A 25,772-nucleotide genomic window follows, 5' to 3' on the forward strand; every position below is an offset into this window, starting at 1 on the left:
GACTTGGGAGTGCCAGCCTCCTTACTGCGCCCGAGGCCAGGGGTCCGAGGATGGAGCCTACTGCAGGATTTCCTAACCCCCTGCCTCCTTATTCAGGTCTGCTGCACGTGGGGTCCGAGGGGGACGGGGCTCATGGATCCCTGCCCCTAAAGGATCCACGCGAGATGTTCTCTGTCGTCACCCGTGGGCCGTCCAGGGCACCCCCCCTTACGCCCCCAAGTCCTCAAGGGCCACCTGTCTCAGACGCCCCGCCCCGTGGCATCCTCATTGGCCCTTTCCGAGCACCCCCAGCCGGCACTGTGCTCTTATTGGTCAAACCAGGGCTCCCCCGGCCGGCGCCGCACCCCATTGGTCCAAAGTTGGAGCCCGGCAGCGGGGGAAAGTTGGGTCTGGTGGAGTGGCGGGGAGGGGAGGGCGGGGTAAGAGGAGGGAGTCCGGGGCGCGGGAGACCGAGGGACCAGAGTCTAGGGACTGGACGGACAGGGACAAGGGCAGGTGTCAGGGACATGGAGCAGGACAAGATGCTGCCGCGGGGCCCCAGCTGCCGCCTCCGCCACCGCCCCCGTCCCCTCCTCCTGCTCCTCCTCCTGCTGCTGGCTGGTCCACGAGCCGCGCCCAGGCCAGGCCGTCGGGGCTGCAGGGACACAGGGGAGTAGAGGCCGGGGCCGTCCAGGGGGGCCAGGCCCGGTAAGTGCGCTCCTTCCCTGATTCGCTCCCTTTCCTCTCACTCTCAAACAAAACTCTCCCCCCCCCTACCCCAGGGGAAGGGTCTCACATGGACTGAAGTGGGGGGGGGACCAAGGGGGGAGCTCAAAACTCAGGCCCGCCCCTGCATCCCAGGTGGTACCAGCCCATCCCCCCAGCTTGCAATCGGCGCCCCCAGAACTAAGAGAAATGGAGGAAGAAAGGAAGGTGCTAGGGAAACACACAGAACCCTCACAAGGAGGACAGAGAACAGCCCCCCAATTTCCAGGCAGTGCCAGCCCGCCCCCTCAGCCTGTAGTCGGTTCCCCCCCGTGGTCCCCGCCAGAGCGGGACGGGAGGGACACAGAGCCCGCAGTGTGTGCACTGGAGGTCCCCTCGACCTCGGAATCCAGGTGGCGGCAGCCTCGGGCTGCAGTCTGTGCCCCCGGCCCCATTAGAAAGGAGGGAGGGAGAGGGAGGGAAAGTCCTCAACTGTCTCCCCACCCCGGGTCCCGGACAGCCCTCTGTCTGTCTGGTGGTGGAAGCCCAGGCCCCCTCTCCCGGGTTTTGGGTGGAGAGAGAGCCGGCCCTGGCTCCCTCCTCCGCCCCCCTGCCAGTTCGGCCCCCGCGCTCCGCTACAAAGGGCCCAGGCTCCGACTCCCGCCTCTGCGATCCGCTCAGTAACCCGAGCTCAGTCGTGCAGCGCCGCGCCGGGGGCGGGGCTGGGAAGGTGTTAACTGGCAGGCCCGGGGGGAAGGGCTTCTCCAAGGGTTTTTCTCTAACGCTCTTTCTCCATGGGGGAAGCAGAGACTTGGGACCCGCAACCCAAGACCCAGCCGCAGTGTCCCCTCACGTCGCCCCATTTTCTACCCCCTTCCCATCTAAGGGGCCTGAGAGCCCGTGGGTCTCGCAACCCACTCCAGGGGAGAATGGAGCGGGTCTTGGAGGGGTGCGGAGGAGGGGGTGCGCCTGCGCAGGGGTTGGAGGTGGTAAGAAAGGGAGGAGGGACACTAGGGTTTTGGGGCCTCGGAAGCCTGGCCCCAGGCGCAGAGCCGGGCCTCTGGGAGGGCGGGGCGCCACCTTGTGGAGGGGGGGGGTCAGGAGGGAGTGCGTCCTGGGGGGCCTCGGGGAGCTGGTGGAGGCTGGACGCTAGCAGCCGAAGCCGTGGGGTAGCGATGCCCTGCTGACCCCGGCCTCTCCTCCCTCCGGCGACCCTCTGCTTCCAGCCCTGCAGCTGCCTGCCGCCGCTGCTGCGCTGGGCGCCCTCCACGCCCGAGCCCCTGGTCCTAGAGGTGAGTGAGTGCCCTCCAGGGGCGGAGGTTGGACGGGGCGGGCGAGGGTCGCGTGGGGCAGGGTGGAGCGCAAGATGCACCCTGCCTGAGCTCCTGCCGCCGTCTCTGTGGTGGCACTGGGCGCGGCGCAGGGGGCCCTGGAGGCTGGGTCTCACGGAGCCCGAGGGGAGGGGAGGTTCTTGCTCTCATCCCCGGGTCTCTCCCCTACAGCTCACTGTTCGTCCCCGCAGTGCCCACCAGGGGGGCAGTGTGGAGCTCCACAGCTGTGTCCCTGCCGGTCGGGCTGTCGGACAGTTCGTGTCCCCCGGGCCACAGCGCCCCCCGCCCCCAGCCCCGTGCCAGCCACCCTAGAGAGGCCTCCCTCACCTGGCAGCCGCTGACGTGAGTGCGGCCTAGGGGCTCCTCTCCTGACCCCAGTCGTGCTGCCCCCTGCCTCTGATTGTCCTCTGCTTCGTTTTTCACTCCTTGTTGGACTGGCTGTCCCATAGTGACCATCACTTCCCGCCTCCCATTACCTCAGTTGTCTCTGCCTCTGTGGAGTCACTGTCTCTCTCTGGGTCTCTGCTGACTGGGTTCACCGATTAGACGGGTTCTCTCTGTTCAGTACCTCCTCTGCCTTTCTCTATTTCTGTCTTCTTCAGAAGCGGCATAGTACTTGGGAAGGAGGCTAGACTCAGAGGACCCAGCCCTCCCATTGTGGCAAGTACTTAAGGTCCCTGGCCTCAGTTTCCTGGTCTGTACAAAATGAGGGGGTTGCACTAAATGAGCTCCATACGGTCTTTTCCAAACCATAGATCTATGTTTTAGAATGCTATTGTCTTGTATCTCTGTCTCCCTGTGGAAGGCCCCAATCTCTTCTTCTCCCCCAAGTGGTGAGTCTGTCTTTCTCCCTGGGGACTCTCTCTTTCCACCTGTCTTCTCTGAAGATATTCCTATGTCTCCTCTCCTTCATCTCCCTGTCTCTGACTCTCCAGCTCATCTTTGTCTCTGACTGTCTATCTGTTCTCTCTCTCTCTCTCTCTGACTCCAGGCTCCATTCCTTCTGTGGATTCTGACTCAGAATCTCCCTCTGTGGCTCCTCCCCCCCCCTTTCCTTCTCCCTCTCTCTCCCTCCTTCCTACCACATGTTGGTCTCCAGTCTCTTCCCTGTGGGTGGGCCCCTTTCTGTGAGTCTCATCTCTCTGTGGGTGTCTTTGCTTCCCCCCCTTTTCTGTATCTAGATGGCTCTGCTTGCAGATCCACATCTCATCTCTTGAGTGTCTCTGCCTTGTTCTCCTGTCTCTCCTCCCTGTCTAAACTCTTTTTTCTCCTCTTACTCCCCACCTTTTTGAGACTGTCTCTCATCCGAGGTTCTATCGCATGCCATTTGTGTCTCAAGTCTCGAATTCTCCTGTCTCTTTCTGTCAACCACATGGTGTGACTCTCTTCTCTTCCTCAGGATCCTCTGCTCTCCAGCTTTCTCTGTCTCCCCGGAGACAATTTCTCTCAGTCATCTTTTGGTGACTCTTGCTTTCTCTGTCTCTGATGGGAGTCTCCAGCTTTGGACCCAGTGGTCCTCTTCTTCCTCCTCTCCCCAAGTCTCTGCCTGGCAGGTTCTTCACCTCCTCTGTATCTGTGTCTGTAGCTCCCAGTCTCACCTTCAGCGTCTCCACAAATCTCTGGGCTCCCTCCTCTATCTGGGATTCTCGCTCTCTCCAACTTCAGGTCTTCCCCTTCTCAGGGGAGGAGGTGAGGGTGGGCTGACTGTACTCCTCGCTCTTTCTGAGTCACAGTCTCCTGCCCCTCTCCCCCAGTTCTCTCAGTCCTCTTGGGGGTCCGTACCTGGGGCTCTCTCTCTTACTCTCTCTCCCTTTCTGTCTTATTCAGTGCATGTTTCTGACGGTCACCCCATGCCTCTACTTCCCGAAGGTCTCAGTTCTCCATCTTTCCAAGTCTCTACTGCCAGGGCTCTGTTGCCGTCTGCTATCTCCACGGATCAATCACATCTTCTCCGGTACACTAGGTCCACTGCCTCTGTTTCTGGTCTCTGAGTCTGTCTCTGTCTTGGGGCTCTCGGGGTAACCCTCATCCTTCGGGCAGTGCCTGCAGGGGGGCGCCTGCACTTAGCCTCAATGATGGGGGGGGGGAAAGCTCGTGGGTGAGGGGCTTTTTCTTCGTTTTGCCCCAGAGGAGGAGCCAGGGGGGCGCCCTCCCGTGCTGGGGCTGACCACCTCTCCTCCCCTCCCGCAGGCTGCAAGAGGCCCGGGCATTGCTGCAGCGCCGCCCGACCTCGAGGGCCCCGGACACAAGGGCCTTTTGCGCTCAGCCGCCAGCTGAGAGAGCCGGCCGCTGCTCCTGCCCCGGGCCCCTGGAAAGCACTTCGGCCCCCCTTCTCTCCCTCCCCCGAGGCCGATAAGGCCGTCCTGGTTCCCACGCCCTGCATTGTCCAAGGGGAAACCCAAGGGACCGCGAGGCGTGTCGATGGCGGCCGCTGTCCCGGGCCTGGGGTTGCCACTCTCGCGGGGCTCTATGGCCACGTCCATTCCTCCAAGCCTCAGGGGACCCAGGACTGGATGTAGGGCGGGGTGAGGGGTCTAGGGTCCCAGTTCTTCACGCCCTTCTCTTAACTCTCTCTTCCCTTCGTCCAGGGCGGGAGCTGAGAGACCCTGGTACCACGGCCCCTCTCCCAAGGTGGCTCCGTGACAGCGGGCGTGGGGGAGGGAGGTAAGGTGCAGGGGGAGGGAGATTGTCAGGGAAGATGTTGTCCAGAGCCGCTGACCCAACGGGGCGGCCGGCCCGGGGAGTGTACCCCACCCCCACCCATTTAACCCTTTCCTGGTCGCCAGCGGGAGGAACTCGGAGTCCGAGTCCCGCTCCAAGTCTTAAGGGGGAAGGCAGGCGGGAAGAAAGAGGGGTTCCGAATTGGCCCCGCTGGCTAGGGAGCGAGGGGCGTATGGCAGGGCCCCCAATCCAGACAACAAAGGGGATTGTGAAGCGGCGGCGCCGGTGGAAGGGTCTGGTCTGATATTGCGGGACTGGGGCGGGGGGGGGGAAGAGAAGAGGAAGTGGGGGTGTGTGTGCAAAAGAGAGACCCGGCGGCGCAGCCAGGAAAACTGGTAACCCTGCCTCTACCTCCGGGCTGCTCCACCTTTCTCCAATGCCCCTGCCTTCGGCCCCTTGAAACATCTGTAGCCCCAGAGCCTTGTCCAGCTGTGCCCCGCTGTCAGGTTCTATCCTCAGCTGTAGCCCTCCGGTTCCCCAGATGTGCCCCCCTCAAAGCGCTGTCCCGCCCCTGACTTCTCAGTCCAGCTGGGGCCCCCATCCCCTAGACCCCAAAGGTACCCGCCTATCTGCCTGCCTCCGCCGGGACTTGGCGCTCTAACTACCTACTCCTCTCATCCAGCTGTTGTGGGCCCCCTCAGAGCAGAACGTTGGGGGGAAGTTTCCAGGTGTGTGCCCCTGGGTCAGCTCTTCCGCTATATGGAGCCCAGGAAGCGCCTGGCGGGGCTCCCTGGCGCCCCCACCTGTTCCCCCCCCACCTCCCAACACTTGTTGCAGCTGGGGTCGGGGCTGGGGCTTGGCCTGGACGGGACTGGTGGGGGTGGAAATGGGGGAGAGGAGGAGGGAGAGAAGGGGAGGGAATGGGTTGGGGAAAGCAGTATGTGTGAGTGGGGAGGGGGGGCGGTGATCAGACCCGCGCTCTCCCCCGCTTCGCGCACAAACATTGGTGTTGGCTCGGAGCCGCCCGGCCCCTACGGCGCCCCCGCGCGGTTGCCAAAGAGCTAAGGAGTGGGGTTGGCCCGGCTGGGCTGGGCCGGGCCGGGCCGGGCCGGGCCGGGCTGGGCCGGGTTGGGCGGGGCGCGTGGGGCCGCCCCCTCCCCGGTCCATCCCCCTCCCCCTCTGTTCCCCTCCCCCCCCTCCCCTCCCCTCCCTTCCCGCACTGCGCAGCGCTAGCTGCTGTCTGGGCTTGGGGCCCCTCGGGGCGGGCGGCAAGGCAGCTCAGTGCGCAGCTATGGGCGGCGCCCGGCAACCCCGGCGCCTCGTGCTCCTAGTGCTGTCGCTGCTGCCGCTGCTGCCATGCCTCAACTGCCCGGCCCGGGCCCCGCGAGCGGCTGCTCCGAGTACTCTTCACCCCGGCTGTGTGCCGCCTGCGCTGCACTGGGAATCGCTGCGTGCCCCACTGCGTGCGCGCCAACACCACGAGCGTGGAGAGCGGCGCCCCTGGCGGGGCAGCACCCGCGGGGCCAGGCTTCCGAGTCTGTGAGTGCCAGTCCAAGGACAGGGCCGGGGACTGGGGACAGGGAAGGGAGCCGGGAGTCTCCCAGGGGAGGGAGCAGTGTGCCCTTGCATGCACCAGTGATATCCCTAGAGGAAAGGCGCAGAAGAGGGAGCCAGACACCCTTTGCCAGGGGAAGGAAAGGAAGTAGGATGCCCATGGAAGGGGCAGGGAGCTACTTAGTGGAGGAGCACAAGGGAGAGTCGGTTTTCCTGCACAGAGTCGGCCCCGAGCCTCCAAAAAGGCAGGGAGCCTTCCAGAGCTCGGAGGAGGGTAAAAAGGGTGCTTCCTAGATGAGAATCTAGCATCCCTAGAAGACAATAGGGAGGGAGGACGTCCAGGGCGCCCCTTGGAGGTAGAGACTATGGGGGACTGGGGGAAAATGGGGGTGCGCACCTCAAAAAGGGCCTTGAAGGAGTGCTAAGGTGCCCCTTGGAAGCAATCCCTGAGGCCCCAAGGGAGAGCCTGGCTCACCCGACTGGAGATGGAACTAGGTGCTCCCTTCAGGTGTCTGCCAGGTATAGGAGAAAGCCCGTGGGTGGTCGGGTGGGGGTGGGGGAGTGACGACAGTACAAGTTTCCTGGGAGGGACAGCAGGGGTCGCTGAAACACTAAGGAAATCCAAGCATACGGAGCTCCCCACCCCACCTGATTGGCTCTCAGTGAGGGCAGGGAGACGGGATGAGGCGGGATTGACCCAGGGCTGGTACACTGGGACCACCTGCTTTGCTGGGCCACCCCTTTCTCCCCTAGGTTATTCAGTTCCCCTCAGTGGGATGTCGCTCAGTCTAGCTGTGCCTCAGGTGCGGACTGAGTGGAGAGAGGAGTCTAGCTCCCCTATCCTGAACCTCGACCCTATCCCCAACAGCGCGCCTCTCCCCATATCCTCAATTGCCCCCGGGGGCGGCCCCCAGCCTCAGAGATTGCGGCAGCCGGCGAGGAGGGAGCTGGGGGCCCCCCCGGCGCCGGGAACAGGCCAGGCCTGGCCCGGCTCCAGACCCGGCCGGCGTGAGCTCATCTCTCGCTCGGCCCCGCCCTTTCCCCCGCCCCTGCCTCGCAGACCCAACCCGGGGGGCCCGGGGGAGCCAGGCTTCAGGTCCATGATGCCAACTCTCGTGCCAGGGGCTGAGCCCTGAAGATGGTGCCAAGATCCCCTGGCCTCTTGCCTGGTGAGCAGGCGTAGTCGGGTTGCTTGTAAGGCTGGGCCTGACCTTACCAAGACCCCGGCATCCTCGGCCCCCAACCCCTCCTCTCCCCTCCTCCCAAAGGGCGGGAGGAATTGGCACTACCCCCGAGGAGCGCCCCGCCCATGGCGTGGGCTTGGCCCGTGGGAGCGGGGCTTCGCTGGCGCCAAGAACAACGGGAAGAATTTCCACGGACCCCTCCCGCCCCTGAGCCCGCCTCTCCCCCCTTCCCGTCTCCAGTGAGACCCCAGCTTACAACACCAACACCATCTCTGATCTCCAAAACTGAAATCTCTGCCCGCAAGACCTTGCGGAGTCCTCTCCCACTCTTGCCCAGAGAACCCCTGACTTCCCTTCCCCCTCTTCTCTGTGAGATCCCCCCCACCCCCAGCAGCAGCAAAACTCCTAGTTCTGGCGCCTCCTCCACTCCCCGAGACCTAGGACCCCAGAGTTCCGCCCCCACTCCGGGCTATGGGCTGGCCCCCGCCCGGCCCCACCCCAACAGCTGTTTCCAGCGTTGCCGCTGCGGCTTTCGGGGGGGCTCCAGTGGGGGAAGAGGCCGGCGGGGGAGAGAAAGGGGAGAGAGGAGGACTCAGGGCAGGACCCGCCCCCTGGTCCCCTGGAAGCGCCAAACAGCTGCCCCAGCTGGGCACAGGCTGGGCATGGGGCTCCAGGACAGGCGGAGGCCGAAATGCCTGCTTTTTGGGTGGGGGGGGGATAGGGCTGCACCCCTCAAGGCCCCCATGCTGAGCCAAGGGAATGTGGAGCCGCCCTCCTTCCCCCCACCGCTTTTGTTTACCCGGCCTCACCACTGGCGGCACCGCGCCCAGATGTCCCTGCTGCGGGAGCTGGGCCGATGTCCCATATGGGGACCACGCGCTCCCCCTCCCGGGGTGCAGCTGCCGGGGAGAGCTAAGCTGTCGAATGGGGGGGGGGAGGAGCAGCCGAGGGAAGAGGACATTTGGGTTGTGTGGAGGGGGGGGACTGTTGAAGGGGACGCATCAGCTTCTTCGAAGGGATGGAAGACAGGGACGCCTGGTTCCTTGAGGAACAGAGCGAAGAAACTGGGCGAAAGGAAAAGAAGGGTCCTTGGACAAAGGAGGAAGAATCGAGAGGAGGCTTCTGTGCTCTTCTGTCAGAGGGGGCTGATTTTTGGCCGAGGTAGGCGGGGAGGAGCGGACGCGAGACCCGCTTCTGCCCCTTCCATCCCTCCCTAGTCTTGTGTCCACTCTTGTGCCACAACGGGGGTGTGTGTGTGAAGAAAGGACCGTTGCCTTTGCCCCCCGGACTTCGCGCGGCAAGTTCTGTCAGCTGCCTGCCTCCCGCACACGCCACGAGGCTCCAGCGCCGCCCCCACCTGGGGTCACCAAGTCGGTGTACACGCTGGCCCCTGGCCAACCACCGGGAGGAAGAGGACGGTGAGGGGAGGGAAGAAAACACCCGCCACCAACCAGGCAGCCCTGCTCGCTCAGGGGAGCGGGGCGGGGAAGCAACAGGGCTGGGGGGGTGGGGGGGGGTGGCAGTGGAGACAGGTCCAGGCAATTGAGTCAGACCTGGGTTCTACCCTGCAGTTCTCCGGATTAGGTGTGGACTTGGCCAAGTGTCTGTTCTCCGGGCCTAAGTTGCCCTATCTCTAGAGCTAGATGAAAGGCTTGTTTGGTATGATGTAGGGGGGAAAGAGCTACATTCGAATATTGGGGGATTCCCTGAGCCTCAGTTTCCTTATCTGTAATGTGAAGGGCGTGGACTTCCAAAGTCCCTTCCAGATCTAAATGCTCTCTTCCCAGCTTTCGCTTGTGTGATTTTAAGAGCAGACTGATGCTTTTGGGTGGCCTCTTCCCAGTCCACAGGCCTCAGTTTCCCCTCCTGATGAATTTCTTGGAAGCCTTCCTCACTTTCCATTCTTATAACTAGATTCTTGTCCCTCGCATTCTCTTCGAGGATTCCCGCACACACTACTCTTCCCGGAGGGACTTTGGCTGATCCCCTCCTCACTGTCTCCCATAGGACCCCCAAGCCCCACCCCCAGACTGTGTTATCTCCTCGTCCTCCCTCCGCACAAGAGCTCACTCTACTCCCTTCCCCCCTCCCATCCAGGCGTTGCGTCCCTGGTGAGCGTGCATGTGGAACACCCACAGGAAGCTTTCAGTGGTCATCCACCAAGTGGAACGTGTGAGCGGCCCGGGGCCCAGCCTTTGGGCTCCGAGGACTCTGTAGCTACGGCCAGGGCCAGGCTCGGGCCTCGGGGGTGGCATCGGACCGCGCTGCCTTGTACACGGTGCTGGCCCAGAGCAGCCCCCCGGGGTGAGGATGAGGCGGGTGCGTTACACTGATGCCTCGGGCTTCGGCTACTGCTTCCGCCAGCTCCGGGAAGGCGAGGTGAGCTGGGGACGAACCAGGAGGGAGAGCAGAGAAGGTTTGACGCTGGCGGTCTAGGAGCGCTGAGCTTCTCCCTTTGTCTTGTGCAGTGCGCATCCCCTCTCCCATGGCTTCGAACCCAGAGGTCTGCTGTCGAGGGGCTGGATGGCCTGGGGAGTGCACGACTGTCAGCCGGTGCCCCGAGCACCTAAGTAAGAAGTCTGGCCTGGATCTGGCCCCTCTGCCCCCCTCCATCGCCACCCCCACTGCCCCAAAAGGCGCAAGCGCGCGGAAGAGCGCCGGGTGCTACCCTCTCCCTGCTCTCCAAGCCCGCTCCCTTCTAGTGGGTGCTATCTGCACCAAAGCCACCCTTTCACCTTCCATCCGCTCGGGGCTGGGAGAGATCTTCACGCCAAGCCCCGCCTCGACTCTGACTCTTGGTTTTTCTGGCCCGGAGCCCCGCTAAACTCCACCTCTCACGTTTCCGCAGGCGGCGGAGGCCGGGCGAGGATCCTCAGACGCAGCCTGCCCCTCCGGCTTTGAAAGAGTCAACGGCTCCTGCGCCGGTGAGGGGGCACTCGAGCGAGGCGGGGCATGGAAAAGTGTCCGGGAATGGGGCTGGTCAGCACCTGGAGGACGGGGACGGGCACGGGCGCAGGGGCACCGGCCCCTACCCCCTCCAGGCAGGCCGGCCTGCCCCCATTTCCCTGAATCCCCCTTCCTAGATGTGGATGAGTGCGCCGAGCCAGGGCGGTGCCAACACGGGGAGTGCGGCGAACACTCGCGGCGGCTACACGTGCGTGTGCCCCGATGGCTACCTGCTGGATTCATCCCGGAGCAGCTGCATCTGTGAGAGACCCCACCTTGGCACCCTGTGCTCCTCCCTCCGGGCCAGCCCAAGACCCACCCCCCAACTCAGAAGCTCCTCCCTCTCCTTTCCCAAGCCCTACCCTGGCCCCGCCTAACCTCTCCCAGTGCAGATCAAAGCCCACCCCTTCGAATGCCACCGAGAGCTCAGTGCCAGGATTCTCCGCTGGCCCAGTGCCTTGCCCCCTTCTACCTCTGCTCCCAGACCTCTCCCCATTCCCAAAGGCCCTCCCTTCCACCCCCCTCGGTCTCCTCCTGACCACAGCCTCTGATCCCTGGTCTTCTCTAGCCCAGCATGTGATCTCAGAGGCAAAGGGGCCCTGCTTTCGAGTACTCAGGGCTGGAGGTTGTTCACTGCCCCTCCTGGCGCAATATCACCAAACAGATCTGCTGCTGTAGTCGGGTGGGCAAGGCATGGGGCCCATAGCTGCCAGCTGTGTCCACCTTTTGGCTCAGGATGGGCCCCAGGATTCCCCTGTATTCTCCTTCTATATCCTCAACTCTCAACTGTTACCTCGACCTCCCGGATTCTCCAAATCCTCCACCATCTGGCGTACTCTGATTGCAGATACCTACACCCTGAGGGATGCCCTAACCTGGACAGTCATACATTTTACACTACAGCCTGGTCCCACATCCCCCAAATTCCCACATTCTGGAATACCTGTGCATCCCAATTCCCTTCACATCTCACAAACTGGACACTCACCAAGCTATCTGAGCCTCTTTACCCAGCAGGACCCCTCCAACCCATACTCTGTACACCTTTGTGCCCAGGTCCCCCAGCACTCCCCAAATCCCAAATCTCTACCCTTACAGACCCCAACTCAATACCTCTACAAGTCCTGTCTCTGCCTTCCTGTCTTACTGACTTGCTTCTCTCTGTGTCTCTCAATGTCTTTTTTTCTTTTTTTTTTGGCTGGGTAATGAGTGACTGCCCAGGGTCACACAGCTAGTAAGTGTCAAGTGTCTGAGGCCAGATTTGAACTCAGGTCCTCCTGAATCCAGGGCCAGTACTTTATCCACTACGCCACCTAGGCTGCCCCTCTCAATTTGTCTTTAGAGCCCTTCTTCATTCAATGACCTTCTCTCTCCTTTTCCATCTCTCCTACAGAGGGTTTCAGGAGATATCCCCAGCTGGTCCTGGCTATTCATTTACTCTGCCTCTGACCTCAGATAACAACACTCGCCCCTTGGGCCAGGAGCCACCCGAGTACCCCATCAGTCAGCCCCGGGTACCTCCACCTGTCACCCAGGCACCCCAGTCTGGGCCCCCACAGGTAAGCTCTGGGCCTACTTCTCCATCCACCTTGAACTAGGTGACATAGTTAAGATGGAGGTAGTGGGTGGCAATGAGTATGGCTGCAAAATGAGAGGAAGGCATGGATGGCATCAAGCGCCCCCCCAAATGCCATAATCTTGACCTGACCCATCACCTATTTCCCTACCCAGTTGTCTGGAACTACCCACCTACCTCCCGCCCAGAGCCCAGACACCTAGACCCCGGCCCCGGCCCCAACCCAGGCCTGAGGAACCCCTACCCACTGTCCCCATGCAGCAATCCCTGAAGTCCCTGAAAGAGGTAATGGAGCAGAAGATGATGGAGTGTTCTGGAACGGGAACTTTAAATGGGAAGATCTTGGGAGAGGAGGAGATTCTGGGGACATGAGAAAGATCTGAGGGGGGAGGGAAAGAGAAGTTCACTCGGTGGGGAAGGAGACAGAAGATTGTATTTCAGAGGAGATTGCAGGGGAAGCTAGGCACCTCAGCTGGGGGCACAAGGCTGATCCTTGGGCTGCTCCACCAGCCCAGGACAGGGGGCGTGTGTCAGCGGAACCCCCAGATCTGTGGCCCGGGGCGCTGTGTCCCCCGCCAGGGTGGCTACACTTGCGTTGGGACTCTGGCTTCTGGCTCATGCACCCATGGCACCCACTGCATCGGTAAGACTGAAGAATGCAGGGGGAAGGGTGGGGAGCTGGGGGTAGGAGGGCCCATCCACCTCTGGCCCCTCTGACCTTACCTCCCATCCCTGTCTGATTCTCTGGGACAGATGTGGATGAGTGTCGCCAGGTAACCCGGCCCTGTGCCCATGGACGCTGTGAGAATTCAGCAGGCAGCTACCGCTGTATCTGTTCTCCTGGTTTCTATGCCAACCCACAGGGCCACTGAATGTCAGGGTGAGCCTTTGTCCCTCTTTCTCCCAGACCTGACAGGATAAACACTTTGCCCTGTCCAACTGCTCCAACCAACTCGACCATAGGCACAGATCTTTGGGGAGGATCAGGCAGATGTGGGGATGCCCACAAGGGCCAAGCCCTAGGCCAGAGATGGCTGCTCGAATTGTTAGCCACTGCCCACTCCTGATCTCTGGCCCTACCCCGATCCTTGTGCCCACAGATGTGGATGAATGTGTCCAGCATCCCTGCACCAATGGGCGTTGTGAGAACACTCCTGGCAGCTACCCTGTGTGTTTGTCCAGCTGGCTACAAGGCTGTCTCCCCATGGAGCTGGCTGCCAGGTCAGGTGGGGGAAGAATTGGCAGACAGCTAGACACAGGGATCTGGGAAGAGAGGCAGAGGGCCAGAGGGATATGGAGAGTGGGGGAATTGGGCTTGAGGGGCAAAGCAGAGTATTGGGCGTGATCTTTGAAGGATTGGACCCCACTTGGGTATGTTCTGCATTGAGAGTCAGGGAGTGAGTTCTTGGGCTGGCCAGAGGAATCCCCACAGGCCTTTGGAGGCAAAGAGGCTTCCTCAGATATCCACGCAGACTGGTAGTGGCCAAAGCAGGGCCCTAATATCGGTCATGTCTCCCTTCTCAGACATCAACGAATGTGCCCAGAGTCCCTGCGGCCCTGTGGCTGGGGCCACTGTGAAAATCTGCAGGCTCTTATCGCTGGTTCCTGCCCACCCGGCTTCCAAGGCCCTGACTGTGAAGACATAGACGAGTGTGCCCGGGACCCCCCTCCCTGTGGGCCTGGCCGATGTGGACAACACGGCTGGAAGCTACCACTGTGCCTGCCCTGCTGGGTACCGCTCCCATGGGCCTGGGGCACCATGTGTTGGTACGGGTCTCTCTCACTGCCTCTACCTGTTCCCAGTCCTCTCCCTTGTTATGTGGAGAGCTCATAGATCTAAAAGCTAGGATAGAGGTCATCTAATCCAACATACACATTTGACAGATGAGGAAAACTGAGTCTCCTTGTGGTCATGTGACTTGCCCTGACTCACACATCTGAGGCAGGGCTGAACCCAGGTCCAAAGTCAGTGCCCTAGCCACCCACACACTGTCCCCTTTCTTTCCTGTCCTGTCTCCTGACATTCCAGTTCTCTGCCTGCCCCCCTCCCCTGATTTACTGGCCAGCCCAGCAAAAGCACCCTCTATTCCTCAACCCTGGTTCCTCCATCTAGACTAAAAAATGGGGACTTAATGGACTTGGGAAACTAAGTGCCCTTCTGATTCCTGCCACAGAGACTGTCTAGTCTGAGTCCATTTTCTGAGAGAGCCAGAAAGGACTCTGACGCTGCTGTGTAATCCTGAGCAAGTCCTTTCAGATGTCCGAGCCTCAGTTTCCCTCCTGTGTAAAATGTAGATAATGCCTTATCCTGTGGTGACGGTAGAGCCACTATTGTAAGAGGCTTCCCTAAGGTCACATGGTTGATATGGGAGCTGGGATTAGAAACCGAAATTTCTTGGCTCCAAGCCCAGTCTCTTCATTGCTACCACACTGGCCTCATATTACTTATCTGTAGGATGGGGGGAAGGAAAGGGGCAGGATGTTACTTAATGGTTGCACCTTGAAGGAGAAAAAGATTTCATCCAGTAGAGATGAGAATTGAGTACGTTCAGGCTAACTCCTGAAGGTGGAGACTGGGGAGATGGAAAGGCATTTTACTGGATGTCTGGGTCTGGCTTCTAACTTCTTGCTCTGTCCCTGTGTGATTCTGGGAAAAGCTCTTTGCCTCACTGAACCTCAGTTCCCCCATCTATAAAATGAGAGGGATGCTCTAGATGGCCTAAGGGGGCCTCACTGTTGTGATGTAGGGAAGATGGGGGTGGGGAGTGGCCAGCCTCAGGAAGATCTTGCCGGCGTGCCTATGGGTGGGGGTGGGGGGTCGGCTAGGTCCTCGTACCCCATCTGCGCCGCCTCATTTCCCGCAGACGTGGATGAATGCCAGCGAAGCCCCCCGCCCTGCAGTTATGGGAGATGTGAGAATGTGGATGGCTCCTACCTGTGTGTACCTGTCCCACCGGCTTTCCGGCTCAACGCTGCGGGACAGGCTTGTGAGTGTGTGAGCGGGGCAGGGCTTGGGAGGAGGGGCAGGGTTTAGGCGCCCGGGGGCTGGACTTATACCCTTCCCTTGCTCTGTTACTTTCCCCCAGACATTAATGAATGTGAAAATCACGTGGCCTGTCCGGGGCAGGAATGTGTCAACTCTCCTGGGTCCTTTCCAGTGTCGGGCTTGTACCGCCGGCCACCGATTGCTCCAGGGACGCTTGTACTGGTGAGACTGATGTCCCCTTTCTTCACTCCGAGCGCACCTAGTTGCCCCTGACACTTAACCTCCCGATTTAGGTCATTTGAGACCCATTCTACCCCACCCCACCCCCATTCCTCTTATACGTCGAAGAAGATCTGAACAATCCCCCCTCACGCCCTGTGCCCTGGACCCCAGACCTGCAGCCCCCATCCCTCCAAAGGGAACATCTGCCTGCATCTTGTGCCCTGAACCCCAGACCTGCAGCCCCTATCTTGTGACCTGGACCCCAGGCCTTCGGCCCTCTGACCCGGGGACTTGAGACATCCCTCCAGTCCCTCCCATGGAAAGGTTCTGGAGCACTGTCCCTCACCTGGACCCCAGACCCCCAACCCTCTGAGCCAGGTACAAGCTGGTCGTCTTCCATGTCTTCCGATCTGGGAAGCGGAGGCCTCACGACACCGTCCATGAAATCCCAGCCCCAGATTCCTTCTCTCACTCAGTTTGTACTTTAGGCTTTCTCCCCACCGCTCTCCCGAATTTGGGGCTCTCCGAGCCTCACACCCAGGCGTTCCTCCTTTGTAGACGTGGACGAGTGCAGCTCGGGCGTCCCCTGCGGTCCCCACGGACACTGCACCAACACCGATGGCTCCTTCCGTTGCAGTTGCGAGCCTGGCTACCGGCTCCCACCGGGCGGGCGATCCGGTCCTTGTTCAGGTGGGCAGGGACACGGGGAGTGTGTCTAGCTGGCAAGGGTACCGAACCTCTCCAGCCCTAACCTTTCACCCTCTCCCCGCTGCCTTCCCTAGACGTGAACGAGTGCCTGGAGGGAGATTTTTGCTTTCCCACGGGGAGTGTGTCTCAACACCGACGGCTCCTTCGCGTGCACGTGTGCTCCGGGTTTACCAGGCTGGGCCCCGTGGGTCTTCCTGCATCGGTACGCCTAGGCCTAGGACAGAAGCTGGCGTTGCAGGGACCTAGCCTGGAACGTGGCGGGACGGAATTTAGCATGTGGGCTTGGTCTAGCGTGGGGCAGGACTGGCAGAACAGGGAGCTGGGACTGGACAGTGCTTGAAGGGATTGGTGGATGGAGATGGGTGGGAGAAGGGAGGAGGCAGAGGTGGTCCACCCTTGGCGCTTCCTTCCTCCTGTTATCCTGTACTCCTAGACGTGGACGAGTGCCGGGATGAAAGCCTGTGCCAGGGAGGCCTTTGCACCAACACCGATGGCTCTTTTGAGTGCGCCTGTCCTCCAGGATACCGCGCCAGTGCTGACCTGACGTCCTGCAGCGGTGAGCGCCCCTCTACCTTCTTTTCTCTCCAAGTCCTGGGCCTTTCGCATCCCCCAGTGACTGACCCTAGCCCCGGTGTGTGTTGCGTCCCTCAGATGTGGACGAGTGTCGTGAAGGAGGGTCGGCCCTGTGTGGGACCCAGCGCTGCGAGAACTCCCCAGGTTCCTACCGCTGCGTCCGTGACTGTGACCCGGGTTACCACGCGGGTCCCGAAGGCAACTGTGATGGTGAGAGGACCCACCGAACCCGTGCGGGTCCCCAGGATAGCCAGTCTCCTCCTCCAGAGCCCAGGGATGCAAGTGGGCTGGGGCTGGGGTGCAAACGGGCTGGGACAAGCAGGTCGCGCCACCCTGGCCTTGATGTGCTGTCTCAGAGGGTTCCCCGCGTGGGAGGGGAGAGAGGAGGAGGGCCGCCTTATGCGGTCTGCTTCTGCGCACTCGTGCTCTCAGAGCTGCGGGCTGCGGGCCCCCTTGCTGATGACCAGGAGGGGGGCGCGCCAACGCCCGTTCCTCCTGCCTCTTTTTTCCAACTCTGTCTTTTCCCTCCAGATGTAGACGAATGCAGAGAATACGGGCAGGCTCTTTGTGGGGCCCAGCGTTGTGAGAACACCCCGGGATCCTATCGTTGTGTCCCCCTTCTGCGACCCGGGCTACCAGCCCACGCACCAGCGGTGGGCTTGCCAAGGTAATGCATGTTTGCGGCACGAATGAGACCCCAGGTGTAACAACATCTGGGAGATGCTGGGCAAACACATTTAGCACTCCTCCGCGGACTGTTTCCTCATCTGTAAATTGATGAGGGCAGACTAGGTGGTCTCTAAGGCCCCTTTTGGTTTAATTTGTATGGCTGGGAAGGGGGGATATGGCTGGGCAATCTTCCTTCATGGTGTAAGGAAAGAAATTAGCAATTATATAGTGTCTGCTGTATGCCTGTCTTCCAGTTGAGGAAACGCAGCAAAGTTAAACCCAGGGTCTCACAGCTAGTAAGTATCTTGAGTTCCCCATTTGACCTCAGATCTCCAGACTCTAGCCCCAAGTACTCCATCTACTGGCTCTGTAGTCAGGAAACCTGAGCCAAAGTTCTGATTCAGCCTCCCCTTATCATGTGAACTTGGGCAAGTTACTTGGTCATACTTTAACCTCAGTTTCCTCATCCCTAAAGTGAGGCAGTTGTGCTAGATGACAGAAGTCAATTCAATTCTATCACCTATTCATGTTAGTCTACTTGCGTGCTGAGGCTATAAAGACATAAATCATTCCACCAGGCCAACCTCATCTATGTTCCAGACCAGCTCTGGGCTCAGTGTCTTCCCTTAGACTGCCCTCCCCCACCTTGCTTCTCTATGTCTCCCCCAGAATAGGAATATGCAAAGAGAATACAAAATCACTACTCTTTCTTGATGGTATGATGGCATGCTTAAAAGAAATGGAAATAAGTAACAAATCTGGCAAGTTGCAGGTTATAGATAAACCCATGGAAATGATCAGCGTTCCTATATAACAGTCACCACAAAACCCACAGGAAGAGCGAGAAGAGAAATTCCATTCAAAATTTTTACCAGAAGCCATAAGATACTTGAGAGTGTATCCAAGATGCATCCAGGAACTATATGATCTCTAAGTATAAAACATTCTTGCTGAAATAGATATTACCTAAATAACTGGAGGAAGATTCGTTGTTCAGGGGTAGGTCAGGCCAACAGAAGACAGTGGGAAGGAAAGGGTCTGTGAGTACCAGATCTCAAACCATGCTGCAGGGTGGTAATTATTAAAATGATGTTGGTGTGCTAAGTCATTTTTCAGTCTTGTCCAACTCTCTATGACTTCTTTGGGGGTTTGTCCGTGGCAGAGGTACTGGAGTGCTTTGCCATTTCCTTCTCCAGCTCATTTACAGATGAGGAAACTGAGGCAAACAAGGTGAAATATCTTGCCCAGGGTCACACAACTAGAAAGTGTCTGAAGCCAGATTTGAACTCAGGAAGATGAGTCTTCCTGATTCCAGCGCAGGCACTGTAATGTATTCACTGCTGTTCTAAATGATTTTTGTACTGGTTAAAAAAAAGGGGGGGAGGGTCTATGTTTCCTCCAGCTCTCTCTCTACTGCAGAGCATAAATAGGTCCCCCCAATCCAGTCCTAGGTTCCCTCTGACTCATAAGGTCCGTTCCCAGGAGGGTTTTCCAATGTCTTTAAGTGAACCTCACCTTTAGTCCTGGGTTTTCTCCTGTCCTAGAGAAATCCCTGAGCTTCAATAGGTTGTTAAAACCAATCATCTCAGTTCACAGATGAAGAACCCAGGCAAAAGAAATTAAGTGACATGTGACACAGGTGGAAGCTGGACCTACATCTCTCTCTACCCCAAGTCCAGTGTTCTGTTCACTCTACCCCGAGGTGCTGGTGTCACGTGATGCTGGTGCCAATGTAGTGTGGGTGTCACGTGGTGCTGGTGCCATGTGGAGTGAGCCCTTTTTTCCAGGTCCCAGTACCTTAGGAGTGGTGGGTGGGTGTGTAGGAATCCACATAAAATTGCTTGGTTTGATTACAGATGTGGACGAATGTCGGAACCGAACCTTCTGTGGGGCCCACGCCATGTGTCAGAATTTGCCAGGTTCCTTCCAGTGTCTGTGTGACCAGGGCTATGAGGGAGACCAGGGATGGGCGCCACTGTGGTGGTATGACGAGCCCTAGGGGTTTGCTGGGGGGAGGGTCCTGGGGGGACGTGGACACAGGTGGGGGTGAAGGAGAATTTGTTCCTTGACTCCTTCCTTTCCTACTTCCTCGGCAGATGTCAACGAGTGTGAGACCCTCAGGGGGGTGTGTGGGCCGCACTGTGTGAGAATGTGGAAGGCTCCTTCCTCTGTGTCTGCCCCACCAGCCCTGATGAATTTGACCCCATGACTGGACGCTGTGTTCCCCCAAGACCTCCTGCCATGTGAGTGTCATTCCTCTCTCTGTTAACTGATGGCTGCAAACTGACACCTGTATGAGTCCGAAGCCACCCGGTGATTAACCAACTTTGTATAGCTGTTTGCAAAGGTGTCCATACCACTTGCTTAGGCCTGGTGTTCAGTCATTTTTCAGTTGTGTCTGACTCTTCATGATCCCATTTTGGAGTTTTCTGGCAAGATCCTAGAGTGGTTTTGCCATTTCCTTCTCCAGCTCAGGTTACAGATGAGGAACTTGAGGCAAACAGGCTAAAAATGACTTGCGCAGGGTCACACAACTAGAAAGTGTCTGAAGTCAGATTTGAACTCTGGAAGCTGTCTTCCTGACTCCAGGCCCAGCACTCTATGCACTATGGTCGCCAACCTAGCAGCCCTAGGACTGTCAGCAAGTAAAATTTGGAAAATCAGATGTGTGACTGTTCCCTCCCTGGACCCTTTCTGTCTCTAAAATGGGTGGGAGCGTAGGACCTCCAAGGGCCCTTCCAGCTCCAGTGGTCCATAACCCGGGAGTCACCATAGCATTGTCACTTGCCAGCTTCATAGACATTTCTATGTGCCCCCCGAATACCCAGAGCAGCCTGTTGGTTAAATTGGAAAAAAAAAAGGTCAGGGGCAGCTAGGTGGCACGGTGGATAGAGCACCGGCCTTGGAGTCAGGAGGACCTGAGTTCAAATGTGCCCTCAGAAGCTTGACTTTACTAACTGTGTGACCCTGGGCAAGTCACTTAACCCCAATTGCCTCACCAAAAAAAAAAAAAAAAAACTGGCTGGGACTCGGGCCTGCCCTGCCCATGTTCCTTATTGTTGGTGGACATGGTTTGAGGGACAGTGGGTGTGTTGTTGTTCTGGGTCCTTGATGAAAAACCCCCTGTTTGTGCTATTCCCAGGGTCGGGTCCTCAGCTGCCCTCCAGCCCAGGGCTCCCTGCCCGTCCTCCACCTCCACCTGCTCCTCCTCGTCGGCCCGCTGGGCCGAGGCCTGGCCCTGGCCCCTGGGTTAGCAAGATGGGCGAAGGGAGTGTTATTATGACACTGGGGCCCTGATGCCTGTGACAACATCCTGGCGCGGAACGTCACCTGGCAGGACTGCTGTTGTACTGTGGGCGAAGGCTGGGGTCATGGCTGCCGCATCCAGCAGTTGTCCGGGCCCTGAGACAGGTGCTGGGGGATAAGGAGGCTGGCAGAGGCTGGGTGTGGGGGAGGGGGAGTTAGAAGTGGGGGGCAGGAGGTGGAGGGGGCACTGGGGGAGAGGGGGGGTGGGAGGGAGACATAGAGGGAGGGAGAGAAGAGAGAGGAGAGAGGGAGGAGAGAGGAGAAGGGAGGGAGGGAGGGAGAGAGATAGAGAGGGAGGGAGAGAGGAAGAGAGACAGGGAGGGAGGGAGAGAGAGGGAGGAGAGAAGAGAAGAGAGGGAGAGGGAGGGAGAGGAGAAGGGAGGGAGGGAGGGAGAGAGATAGAGAGGGAGGAAGAGAGGAGAAGAGAGACAGGGAGGGAGGGAGGGAGAGAGGGAGGGAGTGAGGGAGAGAGGGAGAGAGGGAGTGAGAGAGAGGAAGGGAGGGAGGGAGAGAAACAGGGAGGGACAGAGAGAGGGAGGGAGACAGGGAGGGAAGGAGAGAGGGAGTGAGGGAGAGAGAGAGGGAGTGAGGGAGAGGAAGGGAGGGAGGGAGAGAGAGGGAGGGAGGGAGAGGAAGGGAGGGAGGGAGAGAAACAGGGAGGGACGGAGAGAGGGAGGGAGAGGGGGCTGAGAGAGGAGAGAGAGAGAGACATAGAGAGGGAGCTGGGATGCCTGAGTCCTCAGGCTGGAGGGGGAGTCACCCCACTTTGGGCCCTACCTCAGTAAGTCAGTAATATGCCCTTCTCTTTGCCCAGCGGAATACCAGTCTCTGTGCCCACATGGCCGGGGTTACCTTTCCCCCCCAGGAGAGCCCAGCGTCCGGAGAGGTGAGTCATTTGACAGTGGAAAAGGGTAGCAGATGATGAACTAGTCCCTTCTTTGAATGACCTTGGGTAGGTCACTTCTCTTTGGCACCCAATTCCTCATCCCTAAGTTGAAAAGGATGGATGAGATGGCCTCCAAGCTGGCCCTGAGCCCACTGACTCCAGAGTCTGATACTGCCCTCATTTCTGACTTGGCCCGCTTCTCCCTGTGGCCTCACATCCCATCTTCTGGCTCCTGTCAGTGGCTGACTGTTGATTGCATCTGCCCAGTTTCTTTCTCAGGTCCTGGCATCACATTCCCTCGGGGCTGTTGGGTGGGATGAGGTCAGTGGAGAAGACCCTGACCTTTGAGCCTTTGGCCCCTCTCTTCCACAGATGTGGATGAGTGCCTTTTGTTCGGGGACCAGGTGTGCAAGAGTGGGGTATGTGTGAACACGGCCCCCGGCTACTCCTGTTACTGCAGTAATGGCTACTACTACCACACCCAAAGACTGGAGTGTATAGGTAACGCCCCCTCCCTGTGCTGGGCAGCCCTCTTTGGAGTCTGGCCTCCATCCTTCCTTCAGTAGCTGAGAAGAGAATAAGATTGGGGAGGAGAGGGCTTTGTATGGGGCTGGGGCTGAAGTCTGACTTCCATTCCTCCTCCTCCTCCTCCTTCTTCTTCTTCTTTGGTGAGGCAATTGGGGTGACTTGCCCAGGGTCACACAGCTAGCAGGTGTTAAGTGTCTGAGGCTGGATTTGAACTCAGGTCCTTCTGAATCAGGGCTGGTGCTCTATCCACTACACCATCTAGCTGCCCCACTTCCATTCCTTCTGATGCAGCAAGGAAGGTGGTCAAATGGGGGACGAGAGGGGAAAGCTGAGCTCCAATGGTACCACCCCCCCTTCTTGGGAGGCATGGTCTCCATCCTTTCTGCTTCTGCAGAGGAGATGAGCTGGAAGGTGGAGGTGCTGTCTCTGGGCTTCCCTCCTTCTCACCCCCCGTGTCTCCCCAGACAATGATGAGTGTTCCGACGAGGAAGAAGCATGTGAAGGTGGCCAATGTGTCAACACGATCGGCTCTTATCACTGTACCTGTGTCCCCTCCATTGGTGCTGGATGGCTCCCGGCGCCGCTGTGTGACCAATGACAGTCAGAGTTTGGGTAACCAGTGGCCCTCATCTCACCTCTCCCTGGGCTAGAGGGATGGATGGGTGCCCTGCCTGGAGAATGGATGCCGGCCCCTCTGGAGGTGGGAGGGAGCCCAGGCCTTGGGTGTGGGGCTCATTCTGGGGAATCACAGAGTCCAGGGAAAAGAGAATCACAGGGACCTATTGGGGATTGGGTCTGGGAGGGAGAAGAGAGGAGAATGAGACATCTTTCAGAGGAACTGACAGCAGGTAGGAGACAGACTATCAGCAAATACCTTCCTTCCTTCCTTCCCTCTGACCCCTTATTCAGATGACACCTGGCTGTGTGCTGGCAGGAGGTGGGGCCGGACCTGGTGTGTAGCCGCCCTCGACTGGACCGTCAGGCCACATACACAGAGTGCTGCTGCCTTTATGGGGAGGCTTGGAGCATGGACTGTGCTCTGTGCCCAGCCAGAGACTCAGGTACTGCCCCCTCCCCCAGTGCCCTCAGCAGTGTGGCACCAGATCAGAGAATTCACTTCTGCATCCCAGAAAGGCAGCTAGGCTCAGACACCAAGGAGTCTGATTGGTCGGTCTATGGCCTTGGGTACCACCTGTCACCTAGTGGCCATTGCTGGAATTACAGGCATGGCTCCTAAGAGGAAGGCTCAGAGTGACCTGAGGAGCAAAGAGGTGAAGGGATTTTCCCAGGGTCACCAGAGCCAGCCTCAGAGGCAGGAAGACTTGAGAGATATTCTACTTCTGAGGCCCTGGACAAATCATTTCACTCCTCAGTCCCTAAAATTATGTTCATTGTGGACATAAGACTAAGAATGTTGCGGGTCTGGGGGCAGCTAGATGGCACAGAGGATAAAGCAGTGGCTCTGGATTCAGGAGGACCTGAGTTCAAATCTGACCTCAGACACTTGACACTTACTAGCTGTGTGACCCTCATTGCCCTACAAACACAAAAACTAAACAAAAACCAAAAGGAAAGCCAAAAAAAAAAAAAAAAGAATGTTGTGGGTCTGCCTGGGCTGAGGAAGGGTGTTACCTCAGCAGGGAGTTGGTTACCTAGACCGGTGCGATCCCAGCTTGGCACCCAAAGAAGGACCATGTGACTAATTCCATATTGGAGGCAAAATTTGAACCCAGAATGCATGGGCCTACTGTCATCCCACCTAGTTCACAAGATCAGAGGATTTCAAGCCAGAAAGTGGATCTGAGCCCTTTGGCCCTCCTCCTTTTACCCCTCCAGATGACTTTGAGGCACTGTGCAACGTCCTTCGTCCACCAGCCTACGGCCCAGCCCGCCCCGGAGGCTTTGGGATCCCCTACGAATATGGACCAGACTTTGGACCGGGCTATGGGGGTCTCCCCTATGGACCAGAGCTGTACCCACCCCCACCCCCACCAGTCCCTGGGCTGGGCTATGACCTTACCCACCTCCTCCAGGGGCCCTGCCTTTCCCTGGCCCAGGTAGTCCCTATGGCCCACCACCCTTTGAGGTGCCTGACTTTGACTCGGTTGCTGCCGGGGCCTACAGGGAGCCTAGGGCCGCCCACCCCTGGATTCTACCCACCGCTGGCGCTATCGACCCGGGACACCGGTGGCTCCTTCCCAGAGCCTGAGGAGGAAGAGGAAGAGGAGACTGGAGCACCCTATGCTGGTGAGCCCCCCTGGAGCATGGTCCATGGGCTCTCTCGGGACAGATGGTAGCATTCTGGGCTTCCCTCTGTGATTCTAGACTCCTGGCCCATGCAAGAGAGGGGGGCTGGTCCACCCTGACTGCCTTCCACTCCAGCCCCTTTACTACCAACCAGCCATCCCTGCCACCCCTCAGACCCTCCCCACCTCCTTTACATTCATCTTTCTCTCCCCCAAGCACCTGAGGCTTCCAGCCCCTGGTCTCTGTCTGGGTCTCTGCTCTTTTGGGCTACATCTATTCCCTCCCTTTTATTGGCCTGTTTCAAGGGGGCAGCTTAGATTTAAAGAGCCACGCACAAAAGAGCACCCTAGCCTTTGCCCACCTGCCTCCCCAACACCCTCAGTAAAGCTCAGTGGGTCACAGGATTCAGCAGGAGAAGGGAAATCTGCCACCAGCTAGCGGGGTCTGCTCTTGCCTCTTCCACATCATTGGACATGAGTCCCAGGGAAGGAAGGTGCCCAAGGTCACAGCTGTGTGACCTCCCCATTTCTTACAGAAGTTCTGAAAGCATTAGTCAGTCAGTGGCTAAAACCTTGGTCAGGTGATTCCTTCCCTGCTCTCCCCAGGCACTCCCCCACTCCCTCTCACATCTGTCTGATGCCCAAGGCTGGACCTGGGCCTGGCTCTTACATCCTGGATGGCTGGAGCAGCCAGGGGTGGCTGGGGAGGGCAAAGGCGGTGGCAGACCTGTGGCCTCCCCTCCCCAGCTTCCCAGTATGAGCCCTTCGAGGGGCTGCAGGCTGAGGAGTGTGGCATCTTGGACGGCTGGTAACAACGGGCGCTGCATCAGTGTCCCCGAGGGCTACACCTGTGACTGTTTTGATGGCTACCGGCTAGATATGACCCGCATGGCCTGCGTGGGTGAGCTCGGGTGGGGCACTTGGAGGAAGGAGGGCAGGGGAGAGGGATCCGGGGTCAGAATCACTATCCTGAAGGAGGCAGAGTGTGGAGTGTCCCACCCCTCAGGACCAAAGAGGCCTGGCTTCCCTTAGGGAGGTGGTGTGGGACCAGACTCCTGGGTCCTCAAGGTAGCTAAGCCAGGTGTTTTGGGTGAGGAGCCCTGAATGTCCACATACTAAAATCCAGCCTGACTCTCCTCTTTCAGATATCAATGAGTGTGAAGAGTCGGGAGATCGGACCTCACTGTGTGTGAACGGGAGGTGCCTCACTCTGACGGCTCCTTCCGATGCCTTTGCCGGGCTGGCTACATACTGTCCCATCAGCCTCACCGTGTGTCCCCTGCCCGCCCCCAGGCCTGAGCCGGCTCATCCCACCTGCCGAGGACCTGACTGGGCCAGAGAGGGCTTGTGGAAGGACGTAAACCCAAGCCCCAGAGAGCCTGCTCCATCTGGCCCCGGCCAGCCCCATCTACTGTATCCCCCCTCCCCATGACACTGCACACACGTGTCCCATCCCGCACACACGCTTCGCCGCACTCCTCTGCTCAAATGCACGGGACACATGACTGGATGGAGAGGTGGGCAGGGGGACAGACAGATACCACTCCAGACACATGCCCTCCACCTCAGCCCAGGGCCAGCAGAATCCTCTTCCCTGCAAAGGAACTGTGAGGCCTAGAGGCATGAGTACCTGGGTCCTGGCTTCTCCCCTCCCCTCCCCTTCCTTTCCCTGACCGCCCCCAACCCTGTTTTCAATAAAGTTTCTTTTTCTA

General features: G+C 59.0%; 1 protein-coding gene across 1 annotated transcript; it reads left to right on the forward strand.

Annotated features, from left to right (window-relative positions):
• The first annotated feature begins 894 nt into the window (after positions 1–894).
• LTBP4 (latent transforming growth factor beta binding protein 4) lies at positions 895–25,772 on the forward strand. The gene is given in 67 exon segments (XM_043993894.1): positions 895–1,119; positions 1,205–1,673; positions 1,911–1,976; positions 2,207–2,357; positions 4,206–4,338; positions 4,407–4,530; positions 4,604–4,679; positions 5,148–5,293; positions 5,378–5,550; positions 6,008–6,215; positions 8,632–8,675; positions 8,677–8,709; positions 8,711–8,800; positions 8,802–8,832; positions 9,512–9,558; positions 9,560–9,613; positions 9,648–9,713; positions 9,716–9,793; positions 9,883–9,910; positions 9,913–9,936; positions 9,939–9,967; positions 10,263–10,338; positions 10,498–10,544; positions 10,546–10,621; positions 10,929–11,005; positions 11,007–11,060; positions 11,062–11,093; positions 11,751–11,919; positions 12,447–12,579; positions 12,690–12,796; positions 12,798–12,816; positions 13,037–13,101; positions 13,103–13,132; positions 13,134–13,162; positions 13,461–13,626; positions 13,628–13,703; positions 14,801–14,929; positions 15,023–15,087; positions 15,089–15,138; positions 15,686–15,834; positions 15,927–15,958; positions 15,960–16,019; positions 16,021–16,054; positions 16,286–16,408; positions 16,504–16,635; positions 16,957–17,036; positions 17,038–17,092; positions 18,951–19,051; positions 19,053–19,077; positions 19,191–19,226; positions 19,229–19,334; positions 20,223–20,349; positions 20,352–20,379; positions 20,382–20,485; positions 20,487–20,505; positions 21,215–21,286; positions 21,659–21,787; positions 22,279–22,361; positions 22,363–22,433; positions 22,724–22,875; positions 23,651–23,814; positions 23,817–23,947; positions 23,949–24,061; positions 24,808–24,869; positions 24,871–24,961; positions 25,206–25,262; positions 25,265–25,772. Coding segments are annotated over 67 exon segments (6,126 nt in total). The 3' UTR covers positions 25,360–25,772.

Source organism: Dromiciops gliroides, chromosome 3 (genome assembly GCF_019393635.1).
Source record: "Dromiciops gliroides isolate mDroGli1 chromosome 3, mDroGli1.pri, whole genome shotgun sequence".
Classification (NCBI taxonomy): domain Eukaryota; kingdom Metazoa; phylum Chordata; class Mammalia; order Microbiotheria; family Microbiotheriidae; genus Dromiciops; species Dromiciops gliroides.